An 18,811-nucleotide genomic window follows, 5' to 3' on the forward strand; every position below is an offset into this window, starting at 1 on the left:
AGAAGGGAAAAGATCAAGTCTGAAGATTCAAAAATGGCTAATCAAATCAGAATCTGAATTCTACCCTTCTCCCCACATTCATTAGATACTCAGCATGTTTCTAAGATTGACCCTATAATTTGTAATTTCATGGGTTCTAATCTTCTCTACTTCTGCTCAGTGCTGCGTCCTTTAAATCGGAGACTTACAAACGACAAACATCGCCACACCACTTAACTGGGGCAATCTGAGTGTTGCCAGGCCTCCGAGTGGGAGCTCTTGAGTTGCTGTGCGGGATTTGGACTGGGCAGAGTGTTACGACTCCTCCCCCGACCACCCTAGTCAGCAACCACACCCCGCTCTCCCCCCGCCCCCGCCCCGCCCCCGCCCCGCCCCCTTCTTCAGGCTTCTTAGCGCCTTTCTCTCGCGGGCCCGCCCTTCCTCAGGGCGTTAGAGCTGGGCGCAGGAGGCGGGCTCAGCGCTGACGGGCTGCGCCTCTGCAGCCGGAGGGAGGAGGGCGGGAAGGCAGGCGGAGGAGGAGGAGGAGGAGGCGGGGACTAGGCCGGGCGGTAGCTGGCGCCTATCGCAGTGGGAGCAGAGAGGGTACCCGGCTGGCTCCTCTGGCGGCCTCAGCCCGGATCTCGTCGCCGCAGCGCTGCGCCTCTCCCGCCCTTGTCTCCGGCTCCACGGCCCCAGGCACGGCGGAGGCGGCGGAGCTGTGGGCCACTGGTAGGTTGCACGGCGAACGACGGTTCCGTCTGCAACCTTTTGTGCTGCAGAAAAGGTGGTGGTGATGGGTGGGTGGGGGGTTGCCTCAATCACCGATTCCCGGTGCGAGACCCAGTCGCGGCGCCGCCCCTTCCTCCCTGCCTCGTGTCGGGCCCGGGCGTGCGGTGCCGGCGCAGAGCTAGGGGACCACGGCCCGGCGGGCCTCAAAAAATGGGCGGCGAGCGACCTCAGCGACCCCCGGGTTTGGCGGTCTGATACCCTCCGCACCCGAGCAGGGGGCTGGGGGCTGGTGAACTGGGTGGGGCCCTGGCGGGGTGCCGGTGCCGGTGCCCGCGGTTCCTTGGCCCAGGGGTGGGGTCGGAGACGCCGTGAGTGTGCAGCGCGTGTGAGTGAGTGTGCGGGGGCGTGCGCCCCCGTGTGCGCGCGGCGTGCGCTCGCCGAGGAGGTGCGGGACTCAGCGACCTGGAGCGCCTCTCCCGCTGTGCGGCGGTGCGGAAGTCTGGGCGCGTTGGCGCGCACGCTGGCTCCTCCGCCGCCGTGCCCGCACCGCGGGGCAGCGGGCCTAGGGGCCCCATTCAGAAGTAGCTCCTTGCCGGGCCTGGTGCGCATCTGGCCCTTTGCCCGGACCGCGTGCCGGGTGCTACTGCTCGGGCCAGATAGCGCCTCGGGGCGAGCTCTGACGGCCTTATCTCGCCGTCTCTCCTCGCCTGCGCTGCAATCTAGGTGGCGAGGCCGCCCGGGAGCCCTCAGCCAGCGCCCGCTGCACGTCTGCCGGTGTGGCGGGGGCGGACGGACCCATCGTGGCCTGGGGCGCTCGTGTGGATTGGGGCCGGGTGCTAGCCAGAAGCGAAAGCAGCAGATGTCTTTGGGCATCAGTGCCCTCGCCCCACCTGTCGCGGGTGGACTTTGGGCCGGGTGGGGGGCGAAGGAGAGGGATTTCCAGGCTGGCGGCAGTCAGACCTTGAACAGGCGGCCCCATTGTGAAGCTGCCAAACTCTCTCTAGTGGTGGAATCTGCGAATCTCTGCCAGAAAGGAGATGGGAACGCGAAAGGAATGATGGCCCCGTCCCTTTCCCCTTGCAAGGGTTCGGCATCCTTAGGGTCTCCCTGCTTCTCCACTCAGGCCAGTTTGCCCTTGTGTAGGTTACTGATTTGTGTCAAGCAAAGATGCTGAGTGTGTATGTATATGGCTGTGGAGCATAGGTAAAACTGAAGCTGGAAACTTTTTAATCATTCCGGGAAAGAGGAAGAATGGAGACAGTAGCGTTTTGTAGCGTTCTTGCTACTCCCAGTCAAACGAACAGTTCTCGCATAACGTTTCTGATGTTTGTAGGCTCTTCATTTTACATTGTTTTTTCTCAGATGAGCCACACTACAATTTAGAGTTGCTAGCCGCTGTTTTTTTTTTTTTTTTTTTTCTTCTTTTTTTTTTTTAACCCTGTAGAGCAGATTAGCCACTAGGGAGATAGAAATGACCTCTTCCCAAAGTTTATTTTCCCAGTCATTTCAAAATACAGTATCGGTCATTATTGCACAGGCTTTTGGTACTTTCTTGATTCAAGACCACAGTTTATGCTTACACAATTATATTTAATGAATGTTTCACAGATGTCTTGGTGTTTTTATTATGTAACTGTGTATGCATTATAAACGTAATAAAGTGACCCAGATGAAATACAAGGATTAATGAGCCCAGAGACCTCTTGATTTGATAAGAACTAGTGTTTAGAATATGCTTCTGCCAACGTTTTAGTTTATTTACTTGCAACTATTCTAGGATATAAGATAGAGGGTATTTATTGATCTTACGTAATGGTCAGTGAATTTGTTTCCTTTCTCTGTATAATAATTTTGTATACTTTGGAGAGCTGTTAATATGCCTTAACCCTTACAAGTATTAGTGTGGTGGGAGTAATAGAACTTTATATACAGAATTTAAATTTTTTTGCTGATTATATCCTCTAGGGGAAAATCAACTCTTTTCCTCCAAAGAGAACTCTGATTTCATCACAAGCCTATCAAATTCTTGGTTTTAAGTTTTCATTTAGAAGGTTAGCCACTTCAGCTGTGTATACCTGTCCATCTAAGTTATGTTTACTAAGAGGCAAATAGCTTGTAAAGATGGCAATATAGACCCACATTTCCAGTTACTATCAGTCATATTTGTAATGAAACTGGATTTTTTTCTAAAAGTAGAAGGATGACTTTACATAAATTTAAGATATTAGTAATCTAGTTTTAATTTCTACTAGCAGAAATAGAAATAAAATGAATGCTTCACTTTAAGGAATTTGCTATTAAAACAACTGATATTAGAAAGAGAAACTAACTTTTGTCTTTCTGAACTGATTGTGGGTTGCCTCTCCAGGTTGGTGTGGTTAGTGATTTGTTTGTAAGGTCAAAGATAATTTCAGAAAAGTCACACCCTACTTAACAACTTTTCTTAAAAATTATTGATTGTTTAGCTTTTATGAGTTGCAGTGGAAGAGTAAGTATTTTAAAGTAACCCTTAAGATGAGCATATAGGTGTAGCTAAGCGTTTTGTTTTCATTGTGAGTGTTGTACATTGATTTGGCAGGTAAACCCTTTCATTTCTGCTCAGTGTTTTGTTACTGAAGAGATATTTTAGTCCTCTTTTTTATTATTAGAGTAATCTTTGGGAATAGTGGTAGCAAAATATATTCATTAGTCTGAATGGAACTTTAACAAAATTTGTTTTTTTCCCAAATGCTTTTTCGTTATTGATCTCTCATATAGCCACTCTGAGAAGACTACCTGCGTCCTTTTTTTTCCCCCCCTTTTTTGGGAGCTAGAATTAGAATCTATAACTTCTACTCTACCAATTTTCTTTGCCTAAATTTTATTTTGCTTTTCATAATATAATCTTCAATGATTCATGTAATTTGTTTACCAGAATTCTCATGGGCTGTATGCTGGCCTTCATGTGGTATTTTGTTACATTATTTTTTCTTACTGCTACTTTGTTAATGGATCTATGATGAAGCCGGGATTTGTGCCTTTTTTTTTTTTTTTATGTATAGGGATTTTGTGTGGGCTTGAAAATTTCCATAAGGAGCTTCTGTATTTTGGGGAAAACCACTCCCTTCTTTGGGTTCCCATTGCCATTCAGGTTTACTGTTATGTGTGTTAGTTAGATTTATGTATTTCCATGTCCTTCTGTCTTCCCCTCTTGTCTGGTCTCAGGCTTCACTTTTAATGTTCGTCCCAGTGCCTGAATAATGCTGTGACATAGTAAGACCCAGGAAATATTGTTGAATGAATGAATGAGTAAATGAATAATTGAATGAGTGCATACACCCAAGGGAATAATACCCCTCCAAATTGTACAGAAATCCACTACACAGGCAGAAAGCTCTTTCTTTTTTAATTCATTGCCTTTCCATTATTAGATACGTGACTTTTGAGTAGAATAACGATATAATCGCCAAACTATGACACTTTTGAGAGATAAAGGGGGTGCTGTAAATAATTATGCCCGGACACTGGCTGTGAACTGAGACATAGGGTCATTCTGCTTTTAAAAGACATTCTTTATATACCTTTGATGATACCTATCACCTTGCCTGAGAAAATGTGATACACTTGCTAGTTAATGTTTTCAAACTTCTCTTTTTGTAGAAGCTTCATTTGCAGTCAAATGTTGGGTGTCTTCTGCTTAGTTACCCATGGCTTCCCTTCCCAGAGGCCTGTGGGCAGCTCTTGGCCATGCTTAATTTTTCCTATTTTCGTTGCTTACAGGACAGTGTCACAGGGCTTCTGTTTGTTTCAGCTGCTGATAGCTGGAAGCATTATATACTCTAGCCTTTGCTCTGTTTACTTCCGGCTGTTTTCTATGCAGTATTTAGTCCATCTTGTAAGAATTTCACCTAGTTCTTTTGCCTCTTGTTGACTGTTTCTGAGAGGAGATCCAGTGATACTTTACCAAGACTTCATGTTCAAAACATGGCCAAAATCATAAGTATTAGAGATTAATAGATTTTAAAGTATTTTTAGAAGAAAAAGTGTTATTTGGAAGGTATGTGTTTTGGGAACTTTTGAATTACAGTCTTTTAGTTGTTTTTATTGGGAGATGAGAGTAAAATCCTTATAATTTTTACTAGACTTCTTTATAGACAGTCTCTTAAAGAAGCTATATGCTTATACTAGTTTCTGACCTTATTCTTTTTAGTTAAAATGTTTTGTTTTGTTTTTTGTCTTTTTTTTTTTTTTTACCATTGTCATCCTCCTCCTCCTCTTCATGGCACCTGTGCATGGGTAGCATACAATCACAGACCAGACACTAAACAGAGTCAGAAATGAGTGAAAAATGAGGAATGGAGCAGAGTTCCTTCACCTTGGTTTTGCCTTGTGTTGCTCCTTTGGACTCTGTTTGTGTTCTATTTTGGGCTTGGCACAGGCATAATAGGGATAATCAGTTACTACACTTTGTTTACTATGAAATTACCGACCATTTCCTAGACTCCCACATAAGCTCCAGTGCAGGAGTTGGATAATTACTTTAAAGCTCTTCTGCTTTCAAATCCAGGATAAAGTTTTACGTTGATTTTCCTTTCAATGTTGAAAAAATGTTGGAGATGTTTCTCGGTTTTCAGTCTAGATTTCTAAAAGTCTAAATGAAATCTGTCTTACTTTGTGATAGATACAGCCCTGAAAAATTAAGTGGAGATATCTCTCTGTATTTGGTATCCAACCACATAACCAGCAAATATTGGCTGATAGAAACATTTTTTTTCCTGCCTTACAATTTATGATTTAAAAAAAAAAAAGTTATAAACTCTTACGAGAAAGGGTCCAGGATTTAGAATGATTTTGCCTAAGTCTCTCCACTGTGTGCCTTAGAATCCTAACATTTTCAAGTTAGAAGTAACCCTAGAGTTAGTAATGAAAGCTACTTGCCTCCAATCATCTCACAGATGAGGTGATAGAACTTTTAAATAAAGTGTGGGGAGCTACACATTTTAAACAGAATTCCTCTTACAGAAAGTAATTAATATACATTTTTCAGGAACATGATTATTGTGTAAAAAAACTACATACCTGGGCTTATCATTGAACAGAGCCATGTGTTTATAAGGTGATGTCAGTGGGCTTTGGAGCCAGATGGATTGGGGTTCCGATTCTTGCTCTGACTCTAAAATGGTATATTACTTGATCGAATACTTTAAAATGGGGGTAATAGTTTCCTGATGGAGTATATAGTTGTTAAGATTAAATGATATAAATTGCATCTAGCTTTTGGATTGTAGAAGATACTAAAAAATTGTTCTAAAGTTAATTTTAAAAAAGTTTCCTTTCCCCATTAAAAATCCATTTACTTAAATAAGAAATCAGTTTGAAGTTAGTATCGGGGAGATTCTCTGGGGGTAATGATAGTAAATTAAAAACTGGTTAGGTAACACTTTTTGTTACATTGTACTTTATTTTCTGTTAAAACCAGAGGCTTTGTTAGTGGAGCAGACTTAATTATCTAGGCTTCTTGGTTACCCAACTTGAAAATAGTGGCAAAAGAAATGAAAGGAAAGGTGTCTGTGAACTGAACCTAAATAAGTTCTGAAGATTGAGAAACATGTTGGTTTCTCTGAATGATAGTTCTTGGTACATTAGTTCCTTCTAGGGTCTCAAGCTGAGGAACCAGTTACCTTTAATTTGGTAATAATCCATTTCCTTTGGATAAAACTCTTCTGTGCTGGTAAGGAAACTAATACAGTGACAATTGTTTTTGAAAACATGTTGAACTGTTGTGCCTTCTTCAGGCTCTGTGCAACTATGTAGGTAAAATGAACCCATTCAGCTCATTTGAGCCACCACCTGCCCCCAACAAGTTAAGCACAACAGAAAACACAAGGACCAAAGAAACCTTTACAGATGGAAAAACTTTGAGGTGTTTTCTTGGTCTCAATGAATTAACCCAGTTAACTAGGGTGGTAGGAGGTAAAGATAGATTTTCTTACACATTTCCTCCCCAGGTAAGAGGTGAAAGGCACAGAAGAGATGTTAGAAACTATAAGCAATGTAATAACTATAAAGAAGTGTTTTTCTAGTTGTTCTTTTTAAAAAAAAAAAAATAGTTTTCCATAAACTTTCAAGTCATTTGCCTCAGCAGTCATATGAAGGATTTTTATTGTTGCTATTTTATGACTAAAAAGAGTAGACACCAAAATTTAATTGCATAATAATATCAGACATTTGCAAAGGGCTTTGCAGCACGCCAAATATGTTCACCTACTACTTATTTGATCCACATAACAACTGTATGAGGGAGGAGGGATGGTATTGTCCTCATTTTAAAAATTGCTATTTATTCAAGGTCAAGAGGCAGAGGTCTTAGCAAGACAAGGGCTACGACCTATTCTGCTGACCCTAGCCTCAGTGTTATTCTTCCCATAGGATACTGTGAGTCTGTTGAGCAGATGAGTAGGATTAGGACTGTGGAACCAACATTTAAACTGCTGGTTTTTCTTGGCTCTTTATTTAGCTCACTTAGCTACTGTTAGTCTCCAGATAGAGTTTAAGCAACAGAACACAGAGGAACAAGCATGATAAAAGTGTTTGAGGTTTCATTTAGCTGAGCAAACGCAAAATTACTTTAATTAATTAATATTTTATGCTATATAATCTGTACCTGATGTTAGTACCTCCTGCTAATTTCATCCTGTTTTGCAGTTAGAATTGATGTAATTGCTTTATAAGTTGTGTTACTTGTTAAATTAAAGTTTTATCTTTCTATTTTATGTTTAGTATTTGGAGTAGAGCAGAAAAATTATTATGCCTGTGCTCCCTTGGGACTCATTGGAAATTGTACTGTGACATCTTCTGGGATTTAGTCTGGTGAGTTATATTTTGTATTTTCTGTTTGTTAACCAGTTGTATGAACATAATAGTATAAAGTGTTTTAAGGACTATATAAACAGATGACTATGAAATGTCAGTATATTATTACAAATATATATACTATAATTGTGAAATTTTGAATGGAGAGAACTGAAATTATTTTTTAAAATGCTAATGTTACTATATTTGAAATATTTGACTTTTTGATTGAGGACATTTTCCTTTTTTTATTCTTGTAAGATAAAGGAGGTCTTGTGGAATAATATTTTGAAATATAGTAGTTAAGAGGTCGTTGCTTTAATTTCAGGGGCATTTTAGTAAAAACATTAATCTCCAAAGATTGGTGAAATCATTTGCAAAAAGTTTAGCCATGTATTATCATATGGAAAGAATGGCAAACAAGTGACTGAAAGGAACATCATTTTCACTTAGTCGCTTCGCAGTTCACTGCAAGTGTGACGTTCCTTTTGTCACATCATGAATTTGAACTGTTAAAAATAGGCAATAGTGCTGCTGATGTCTTCCTGTAGTTGTCTTTTTTCAGTGTGTCATCTGTGTATCTGGGCTGAAATTGTCTGGGTTGCTCCAAGTCTTTGAAGGGGAAAAAAAATGTAATAATCTTTTTAGCATTAAAAAAAGTTATATTAGTGTTAGTTCATGCTTTGGTATGTTATTGTACTTGGCCAATGTCTTTGTAGCAAGGCCAATGTCCTTGCTTTGAAGTCACATAGAGTGATCATAATCTTTTGAAAAAACAGTTTATTGTAAGTGATTTCCAAATTAGCAGTCAGCAGAATGAGTCAAAAGAATGATGAGGAAAAAAACCCACCGTTTTCATCTGGTAGATATAGTCTGTCAAATTTATGAAACTGTATTTTAAAACACTGAAAAAAATGGAAGCATAACTAAAATTTTCAGTTTTGAAGAAAAGAGCAGAAGTTTGAAAACTGTAAGTACAAAGTACTTTTAGAGGTTATTGAATAAGAAATGATGTGGCTGGGTCATTAACTCATCCAGTTGAAATAAAGCACAAAACTGGGAGCAGTGACGGGTGCAAGCTACAGGAATGTGTGTGTGTACTCTGTATCTATCTGTTTCCATTTGGGTACATGTGTACATGTTATATATGTAAATAAAAAGATATTGTAGCAGAGCTGCAAAAGGGAAATGAACCAACCTTAGAGGAAGTGAGTTACCTGTCACTGAAGGTGTTCAAACATAAATTGGACCAGCATTAAAATTCCTTCTGATTTAGGGATAACGAGATCAGAAGAATTTTAAAGACTTTTAAAATTTAGAGGACCATGAAAAACTTAGAAATATATGACAAGGTTTTTTTTATTTTTTAAGTTTGGTTTACTGACATACAATTTATATGTAGTAAAATTCACCCTTTTAAGCTGTATAGTTTGATGAGTTTTGACAAATGCATCCATTAGTGTAGTGACCAGTACAGTCAATGTATAGAATATTTTGATCCCCGCCTCCTCCCCACACCCATTCCCTTGTGTCCCTTTATGTAGTCTGTTCCCTCCTCCCAACTTCAGCCCTTGGCAGTCATTGAATAATTTCTTTTCTGGTACTTTCCTCTCTTCCAGAATGTCATATAAATGGAATCACACAGTATGTAGCATTTTCTGTCTGCTTCTTTCACTTAGTGTAATCTTAGTTTGCTCCCTCTCATGGCTGAGTACTATTCCATTTTGCGGATGGACCACAGGCTCTTTATCAGTTACCTTGTTGGTAGATGTTTGGATTGTTTCCAGTTTTTGGTGATTATGAATGCAGCTGTTATAAACATTCACATCCAGGTCTTTGAACATATATTTTCATTTTTCTTAGGTAAATACCTACAGATAGGGTAGGTGGGTTGTTTAATAGCAGTTATTTAACTTTCTAAGAAATTGCCAAACTGTTTTCCAAAGTGACTGTACCTGACAGGTTCTAAGAAGCTAAAAGAACTGTATCAAAGTGTGTGCAAATTTATTTTTATTTTATATCCAGTTTTAACAAGTTTAGTTGGCAGATGTTTTTTAAGCCAACAGTGGATTAGAAACAGTTAATTGGAAGGCCTCAGGGGTAGTTTGTTAGCAATTGGAAGCAGCCAAAAATGATATTCACTAATGTGATTATAATTACTGGTTAAAAAAAAAAAAGGCAGAAACTTATAGCAGTGAAATTCTTCTATCTGGTAAGTTCTGTTTGACAAATTCCTAAACATGTCTGCATATTAGAATCACCTGGGGATCTTTTAAATTCAGACCCCAGGCTACCCCCTCGATGATTTAAATCACAAATCTGGGGTTGAACACAGACATCAGTGTTTTTTGAAACTCCTTGGATGATGTCATTGTGTAGCAAGCTTGGGAACCACGTCCTGGAAGCACAGCATGATGCGATGAAAGGAGCACTGGACTTGGAGCCAGGAGACCTGGAAGTGCGTGCTTGGCTCTGGGCAGGTCCCTGTCTTCATAGCCTAAGTGTCCTGTTCTCTGTCATCAGAGGTTCAGATAGGTGAACTCCTAGGAGATTCTGGCATTCAAACTAGATGGTTCTAGGTATCACTGGACTGATGATAATAGTCATGCTTAGGAAGTTTTCCATTTCCCAAGGAAGGGCTCTATTCTGAATGATTCCTTTCAGGTTCCTCTTGAAAAGGATTTTGTTCAAAAAAGGGATTTTTTTGTGTGTGTGTGATGACATTTTTGTTCTGTATATTTAGAGAGTAACATTATATCTGTTTTGTCTTAAATGGTGTTGCTGTGTGTTGCTAAAAACAGTTCAAGCATATGGAGCAGTTTTTTGATTACTGAGGGTGACTTTATTTTTTTTTGACAAACCTGATTTTAAAACCATTTTCTGGAATGTAGTTCTTCTCAAAAAGATGTCTTTATTTATTTATTTTTTGTATAGCAGTTATGAAACTTATCAGCTATTTTTAGAGCTAGTCTAATGAGCTGAGGTATCTAGGTTATATTTTCAAAATGTTGCTCCTGGTGCCAAAAGGAAGTTTGGCCTCTTGGAGAGTGTGCAGAGCTGGGTAGATTCCACACAGTCCCAGCCTTTGGAATGTGCTCGTCTTTGTGCAGCAGGTTGCCCTACGTGTGTGTTGTGGTTTGGACTTTCGGCTTTAGTTTCAGCCAGACTTCAGCCTGCTGTACCCAGTGTTTTTAGAATGTGCGCTGTATATCTTTTCCTAGGAAGTATTAAAGTGTTTCCTTGTCTGGCGCTGTTTAGTTTTGAATTCTCATATATTAAAAAAAAAATAGTGGCTTCTATGAACATTGACAAATCTTTCATATGTGGTGTAGATATACTTCAGTGCCATTGTTACTGATTGGATTGTGAGGGAATTTGATATTGAAGACCCTCAGGTGTCATTTAAAAAAATTATAGTTGTTCCTGTGCTTGTCTAGGAAACTCAGTTTTAAAAGCATTGTTCAACTACAAGTTGTCTTTTTTATGCTTGTTGAACTTTCTGGTCTAGACTCTCCTATGCACGGAAATTTGGCTAATTCTATTATTATAGTACTTACTATTTTCTATTTCCAGTTTTTATTTTTGCTTTAAACTGTATGAAAGGCTTTAATGCAAGCAGTAGGGTCTCTGTTGTTAGGCTTTGATTTGTAACGCTCTGCAGTGCAGAAGTTAGCACTGGATCTGACTTCTGGGTTCACATTTATTCTTACATATGCTGTGGGAGTGTACCTGTGACACATACCTGCAGGATTTATGAGAGTGCTTTGTAGCTGTTTATCTTGGCAATATGCTTTTTTGATACAAGGTTTATTTTGGAATATGAAACAAAATGCTTAGTCATGGATAGATGTGTTAAAAATAACAAACCCATAGCAGATTTTTCATGGTGAAATGTGAAGAATCTACTACAAACACAGGCTATCGCTGGATGTAGTCAGGGTAGCTGCGTTTCCTGATGAATGCCGCTTAACAAGGAATTTCGCAGTGCAAATCAGTGGATGTACACATACCAGCATATGCTGAGTTTGAGATTTTCGATCTTTATTCTTTCCTGTCACCTCCCCACTCCTTTTTTGTTTAGAGTTAGGTGCCTAGACTTCTCCCTCTTCAGCGGGGACATGACCTACAGCATTTCTGCCCTTTTGAAAGATAACTGAGAATGTTGATTGTGTAACGGCTCTTGGAATCTTGTTCCAATACTTAAATCTAGTCAGGTAATTCTCAGCAGTTTAATAGCTTTAAAAAGTTTTGTTTTCGGTCACATCATAGAGTGGAAGGTTATGCTGCTCAGTCAGCATTCTGCCCAGCTAAACAAGAAATACTTATTTGCCAATCAGCTGTCCTCCACCTAGCTCTCTTAGCGCCACACAGTAGATGTTCTTTGCAAGGGTAAAATATAAGTAAAGGGGCATTAAAAAAAATCTAAGCAATTTGCAGACTCTGGATTGCATCACTCATTCCTGCATGAATATCAAGATCTGAAGATATTCTTGTACACAGGACAGGACGCTGCAGAGACCCTGAAACCACCTCGAAGAGCTGATAGTTTTGAGACTATGCAGTTGTTTGGAGCAGAAGTACTGATGTTTTATAGCTAAAAAGTGCAGTTTTCCAGCCCTTCAAATCACTCGAGAAGTTCAGCAGGTAGCAGCTGTTATCTATGTAATACTTAAAATGAGCATTTTCATGTTCCAATACAGCAAGGCTCTTATTCAGAGAAGCATAGGCCTTGGTTACTAGGTTAAATATTTCTGTGAGTGGACAGTAAAAATAAATGCTCATTTCTTTAACTTTCTGGTTAAGTATTGTTTTCTCCAGGGAGTGTGTTGTTTGCCTCAGTGAAGTATGGTAGGTTTCCTACACCAGGCTGCTTGGTTGAGATTCCCAGAGCTATTAAACTACACCTTCTTCTTAACCTAGGTTTAAATCATTATCTATCAGGTAGATATCTGAAGAGCCTGTTGGATAGTTTTGCCCAAGCCAAGTGACATTTTTTATGCTGTTATTGGCTGCTGGAAACTTGACCACTGATAGTTACTCCTCTAACAGTAGTGTCTGTCTCATGTCACATCAAATCTTGACCTTTATGCATTGCTTCATTCACTTTCTTCACTTTTCTGATTTTCTAGGTTCTTATTTTCCAACTGGCATATAATTTCTGACTTTTTCTCTCAAACCTTTGTGTCCTGCCATCTGTTATCCTCAACCCCTACAGATTCTAAGAATTCCTGATGGATCTGCCTTGATGCAGCAGGATTGGCTCAGTGAGGGAACAAACTTTAGATGATCTCATTGCCCAGAAGCCTGTGCCCACTCTTCTTTACTGTGACTTTGTACACGGTTAGCTTGCTTAGCAATTTTTATACTCATAGGCAAAAAAAGATGATTTTCAGCCTAGCCTCTGTTTGAATTATTACCCAGTTCAGAATGGGTGGGTTGTGACTTCATGGATTTTAGGAAGTTTATAATATACTAAAATGAGAGGGTGGAAATCCCATGGACTGTCATGGACTGCCAGATTTGGAAGAAACCTAGACCACTGTGTCACTTAATGTGGACTGACAGCTTGAGTATCACTACTGGGTGACTCTCCGTGGGCGGGCGGCCTGGCGTGTGTGTGCTCTCCGAATCCACCACAGCCCTGGTTGTTTGGGCCTCGCTGACCTTCTCTCCTTGTCTTTCAGAATGAAGTATCAGAGAATCACTTCCTACCTGTAGCTGCCGGTCAGGTTAGGTATGTTATAGGCCTTGGATCTGTCCTCTTGTGTTCTTTCTGGGCTACAGAATTGGTGAGAAAGGAAGGATTAATTTGTCATTTGGCCTAGAGTAAACATTTGTTTGTTCAGCATAAAATTTGATGAGGCTTCACAAGGCCCTCAGGCTTATTATATGAGAAATTTTCAGGTTTCTATATGCGTAACAAGGTTGGTGGTAGTCACCTACTGTCCCCATCCTCTCAACAGAGAAATAAATTACACAATCCAATAAAAATTTATGTTTACAGTAATAAAATAGAATAAAGCCAATTACTTTAGACTTAGAAGGGCTGAGGGACTAAGGTATTTATGTTAAATTAGTCTTAAGATTTAGAGTAACAAGTAAGTAAGCAAAACTATGGATCACTTTGGCATTTGCTTTATCTCAGGAATCATTATTGATGTTAGTTTTCAGTTGTGCAGTAGATGTTTGGACCATAATGAGGACAGGACAGCATCTGGGTACTTTTTTTTTTTTTTGGTGAGGAGGTAATTAGGTTTATTTATTTTTGATAGAGGTACTGGGGATTGAACGCAGGACCTTGTGAATGCTAAGCACATGCTCTACCACTGAGCTATATACCCTCCCAACTTGGAAACTTTGTCATAGTCTTGATTTGTTTCTTTTCTAATGAAGGAAAAGAAAGTACAGCATGCAAATGAAGGAATAAAATTGTGGCTTTTTTTAAGCTTTCTGATTGCTTGGATTTTAAATGAATACCCAAACTTTTTAGAAAATGCTTCAATTGGGAAAAGGATATTTGTTTTACAAAAGGATTCTTGGGAATTATTTAATATACTAGCCTTTTCAATAAACATTTAATCTTAAAATCATGTTATTTTTTGACATATTGACATTTTGATTAGTGATCTGAGACATTTAAAGCTGTGATCTTCTAACTGAAGACCAAGTAGAAATAAAGTTTCTCAGAAGTAATATTGTAACTCAGTTTCCCCTTAGCATTTTATTTTCCAAAATTTGATTTATCTACAGTTTTCTGGGAACCTGGCCGTTGTTTGTGGTACTTCTTGCTGGGGTTTTTCCAGAGTGTGCAATACAATCATTGTAATGAACATTGCTGGCATTCATTGTGAATTGTTTTGCTATTTACTAAACTATTCAAAAGTGTATGATCTTAGGTATTGTAGGATAAAATAACATCAGATCGGAGGTATTTTTTTATCATTATATTGTCAAATAATGTTTGATTTTTATATATGTTTAATAGTAAAAATGGCCTGATTTACTGAATTTAGGATTAACTTTTAAACTACCAAGTGGTTTTCTTTAATTGACTGGAGATATGGAGGAAGGAACATTTACAGGGTTTGGGGAACTTTCCCTTAAGACTCATCCATACCTTAAAAAATTTTTTAGGTCTAAATTGGATTCTTTTTAGAGGTGAAAAAGCTTCTTATTAGCTTTTGTCTTTTCTTATATGCTCCTTAAACACAACTGAGAAGAACTGCAGGTGTGAAGAGCTGAGCGTGTTGTGTTAAATGATGAAACATGTACAGATTTTAATTTTCTTGTTGGAAACATATTGTGGATTCTTGTGAAATTGTGTATGATTATTTTATTTGCTTCATTTAAGTTGAGATCTATATTTGATTTGCTTAGTAATTGCAAAAAGGAATCAACTTTGTGTGACTGAATGGAGCACTGCATTTAGAGAACTATTGTTTTCTATTTGCTTCTCCATCTGAACCTTTTACTAGTCCTTCAGACTTTAATTTAACCTGCTTTCAAATTCTTGAAGGCAAAGGAGTTGTAGTCGTTTCATGCCTGCTGTGGAACGTTTAACAGACACAGATAAAAATCTGTCCGTGGTGCATGGGCTGTTTTTCGGGCCAGTGTGATTTCACGCTCCCTGAGCCTTTTAAAACGGCCCGGCTTGGCCTGGGGTTCTGCGCATTGTGCTTTTCTAATCTGAGTCTGTCTGCTTTTAGGAGTGTGCAGACTTGTGTGTGCAGACTGGTGCCTAAAATGGAAGTAGATGTTAATGGAGAGTCCAGAAGTACCCTGAGCACCCTGCCCTTGCCCGTGGCCGAGGCCAGCTCCCCGGGAAAGGCAGAGGCAGAGAAGCCCCGCTGCTCCAGCACGCCGTGCTCGCCCATGCGCCGGACTGTGTCAGGCTACCAGATCCTCCACATGGACTCTAACTATTTGGTTGGCTTCACGACTGGTGAGGAACTCCTGAAGTTAGCCCAGAAGTGCACAGGAGGTGAAGAGAGTAAGGGAGAAGCCATGCCTTCCTTGCGCTCCAAACAGCTGGATGCAGGACTTGCACGTTCCTCTCGTTTGTACAAAACCAGAAGTAGGTACTACCAGCCGTATGAGATTCCAGCTGTCAACGGCAGGAGGCGAAGGCGGATGCCCAGCTCAGGAGACAAGTGCACTAAATCTTTACCTTATGAACCTTACAAGGCCCTCCATGGGCCTCTGCCTCTTTGTCTTCTTAAAGGTAAGAGGGCTCACTCCAAATCTCTGGACTACCTCAATCTAGATAAAATGAACATCAAGGAGCCAGCTGACACAGAAGTGCTACAGTATCAGCTTCAACACCTAACCCTCAGAGGGGACCGTGTGTTTGCTAGGAATAATACATGAGTGACTTGCAGAGGGTGTAAACCAGTTTAGGTCAGCCTACGCACTTGGCTAGTGAATTCCACTGTTGTACCCTGTACAGGACTCTTTACATTATAGATGGTTATATCAGCTAAGTGTTCCTGGAACATGAAAATTGTTTGGATCAAATTTTGAATACAGGAATGAAATCACAGGTACTTGAGGGGAAATCATTCTAGAGCACGCAACTGCAAAGAAAACAGAATGTTGACCATTAGTTTGTATAGCTTTTTAGCTAGGAGAAAAAGGCTTTGGGACAGTAATATCATCTTTTAAGATTCTGATACTCAAATTGGGAATGTTATCTGCTTGGTTGTTGCTGACTTGGTATGATTCATTCATTAGAAATTTATATCTTAAGTACTCAAGTACTTCTTTAATCTCTGTATTTTACTATAAAATGTATGTAATGATTTGTTTTATGAAATTTAGAACTTGAACATTGCTAAATTGGACCACTTTTTATTTTTAAATATTGAGTTTAAATATTTTATAACTGGTTTTGCACTGAAAAAATTAACATTTCAGATTGACAAGAGAATAATCTTTACTTGCCTCAATAATATTGTTGAGCAATGAATTTTTTATTTCCGCATGGAAAGTTATTGATCTCTATGGCTGTAAAATATTTCTTTATAGCATTATTAAAGTGTGTCTTAATAAAATTAAATTTGGGATACAAAGTATTTATTTTACCACGGGTGGGGGGAAGCTTTTCCCGAAAGTTTCCAATATAAAGATTTCATAAGTTGAAAAAGTTTCCTTAGTGTTTATTTTCTAATTTAAAATTCATCTGGAACTTTAAAGTGGAAAGGATTCTTTACATTGTGGATTATAGGCATAATAATGTTTGCATCTGAATGTTTTCTGTAAGTGAATGGAACTTTAATAGAGAAACTCATGATTTCTGCTATCTAATGCTTAAACTAAGTATGAAGTGATACCATTCAGCATGGCATCGAGTCATTCCAGTTTTAGTTCTGTGCAGCGCAGGCACTCATTGAAATTCCAGTTTCTAGGATTAGTGCAGGAGCCTAAAGTGCTTCTACAGTTTTAATGGGTTAATCCTGGATTACTTAACAATTTATGTCAATTGCACTGGTTTAATTTGTTGCTAAAGAAATAATGCCCTGGCTTTAGTAACAAATACAGCTCAACTAGTCTTGAATATATTCTGGAAGAAAAAAAAAAATGTATGTAACTTACCTTTTGTAAAAGTTTCTGTTTCTTTTTTTCTTTTTTGACTCTTGAAGGTGCAATTTATTAACTGAACTGGCATTTCTGGCAGCATAGACCTACTTATTTTAAGTTTTATTTTGGGGGCTGTGAGTTTCTAAGGTGTTAGGAATCTTGCTTATAAAATAAAAACACCTTTTAATTAAATAAGTGGCTCATTTCTGGTGCAGTTCTGACTGTTGTTTCACCAGAATGAATGACAAACTCTATTTAGAGCAGAATAAGTATTAGAAAACCCTAGGAACTCTTAATCAACATTTATTATACTTTGACTGAGGCAAACCATGAGAAAGAGCCTCAGGGAAGTTGGCCCATATCTCACTGAGTTGATCAGATTTCTTGGTGGGCTGGAAATATTCAGCTGTTGTACATTTTGAAGTAAATTGCACCTTTGTAACATATTGTATTGACGAATGATCACTAAGATTAACTATATCCATACAGTCATTAGTTTGACAAGACATAGAATCCTGTCAGATGCCAAAGACTTGGGATTTTTACGTTTAATGATTAAACACCATTATTTATTGATGATTTTACCCTGTGGAACTGTATTATTTCTAACTATGAAATAAAAGGGTGATGTAAACACACACCGTTGTGTTGTGCTTTAACTAGGTTCACCTCCAACAGGCCAGTTACTGTTCGAAGATTTGCCTAAGCACTTATTTTTAGACCCCATTTTAAAGTTTTTGTTTAAAAAAATTAAAATAATTGTGCTTTTGGTGCTCCTTCACATTTCAAAGTAAAAGATGTATTCATGGCATTGATATGTGTTCAGTCGCACAGTTGTGATCTGTCCCTACCCGTGCGCCTACATAATTTCTTAAGCAAAATAAAAATATGTAGCTGGTGTTTTTTTTGGTTTTGGTTTTGGTTTTGTTTTCACATAAAGATAGGTGTGAAACTCTGTGGCAGAATTGAAGGGGGTTAAAAGTTTGAAGTGTGGCATATTTGCTATTATCTGATTAGCAAAGATATATAATTAAAGTTTGGTTTCCTAGAAAGAAAGTCACAAAACTCAAGGTCAGTAGTTTTCAAAGTGTGTTTGCCGAGCTCCTTCACTAGCTCAGTCTTGCTTTCCCTGCACTTCGTGCTTGTGCCCCTGTAGTGGGCCATGGTGTCCTCCTAAGAAAAAAGGGGAGGCTGGATATCTTTTAGCTGACCCACCCCCCCAATCGCCTCTTCTTTAGCATGGTTTCTACTTTTAAATTTTTTTCCCTCTATTTTCGTTCAGTTTGATATCCGTGCTAAACAGGGCATCCTTTTGTCCATAGTACACCTACCAGTGTTACCCTGCCTAAACATTGCGGTACCACACGTGCGTTATATTTTGTTTGTTTGTTTGTTTTGCAAAAAATACCATATTTCAGAGGCTCAGCTGATGCATGAAGTAGTAGTAATGGACTTTCAGTCCTTGCCTCATTCTCAGGTGATCTTCTTCTGCACCTTGACTTCCATCTGGCTGTGTCTGCACCTCTGGTTCCAGGGCTGCTAAAGTCAGCAGTCAGGGAAGGGAAGACTCAGTGGGGATGGACTGAAATGTAAACTCGTGCAGAACCTCCCACATCCTGCCAACTCCAGCTCCTCTGGGCGACTGCTGCGGCTCCTTGAGTCCTGTCCATTGCTCCTTAAGCCGAATCATGCCCAG

The 18,811-nt window shown here is 39.4% G+C and overlaps 1 protein-coding gene across 2 annotated transcripts; it reads left to right on the top strand.

Annotated features, from left to right (window-relative positions):
• Window positions 1-426: 426 nt before the first annotated feature.
• Window positions 427-18,025, top strand: MACIR (macrophage immunometabolism regulator). 2 transcript variants are annotated; one of them, XM_074360437.1, is made up of 4 exons: window positions 427-708; window positions 7,468-7,557; window positions 13,224-13,273; window positions 15,246-18,025. In XM_074360437.1, exon 4 carries the CDS (start codon window positions 15,283-15,285, stop codon window positions 15,904-15,906), a length of 624 nt encoding a protein of 207 aa, XP_074216538.1. In that variant the 5' UTR covers window positions 427-708; window positions 7,468-7,557; window positions 13,224-13,273; window positions 15,246-15,282; the 3' UTR covers window positions 15,907-18,025. The 2 variants fall into 2 exon arrangements, with proteins under 2 accessions (XP_074216538.1, XP_074216537.1); XM_074360436.1 differs by lacking the exon at window positions 13,224-13,273 and having other exon boundaries at window positions 428-708.
• The last annotated feature ends 786 nt before the right edge of the window (window positions 18,026-18,811 follow it).

This window comes from Camelus bactrianus, chromosome 3 (assembly GCF_048773025.1).
Source record: "Camelus bactrianus isolate YW-2024 breed Bactrian camel chromosome 3, ASM4877302v1, whole genome shotgun sequence".
Classification (NCBI taxonomy): domain Eukaryota; kingdom Metazoa; phylum Chordata; class Mammalia; order Artiodactyla; family Camelidae; genus Camelus; species Camelus bactrianus.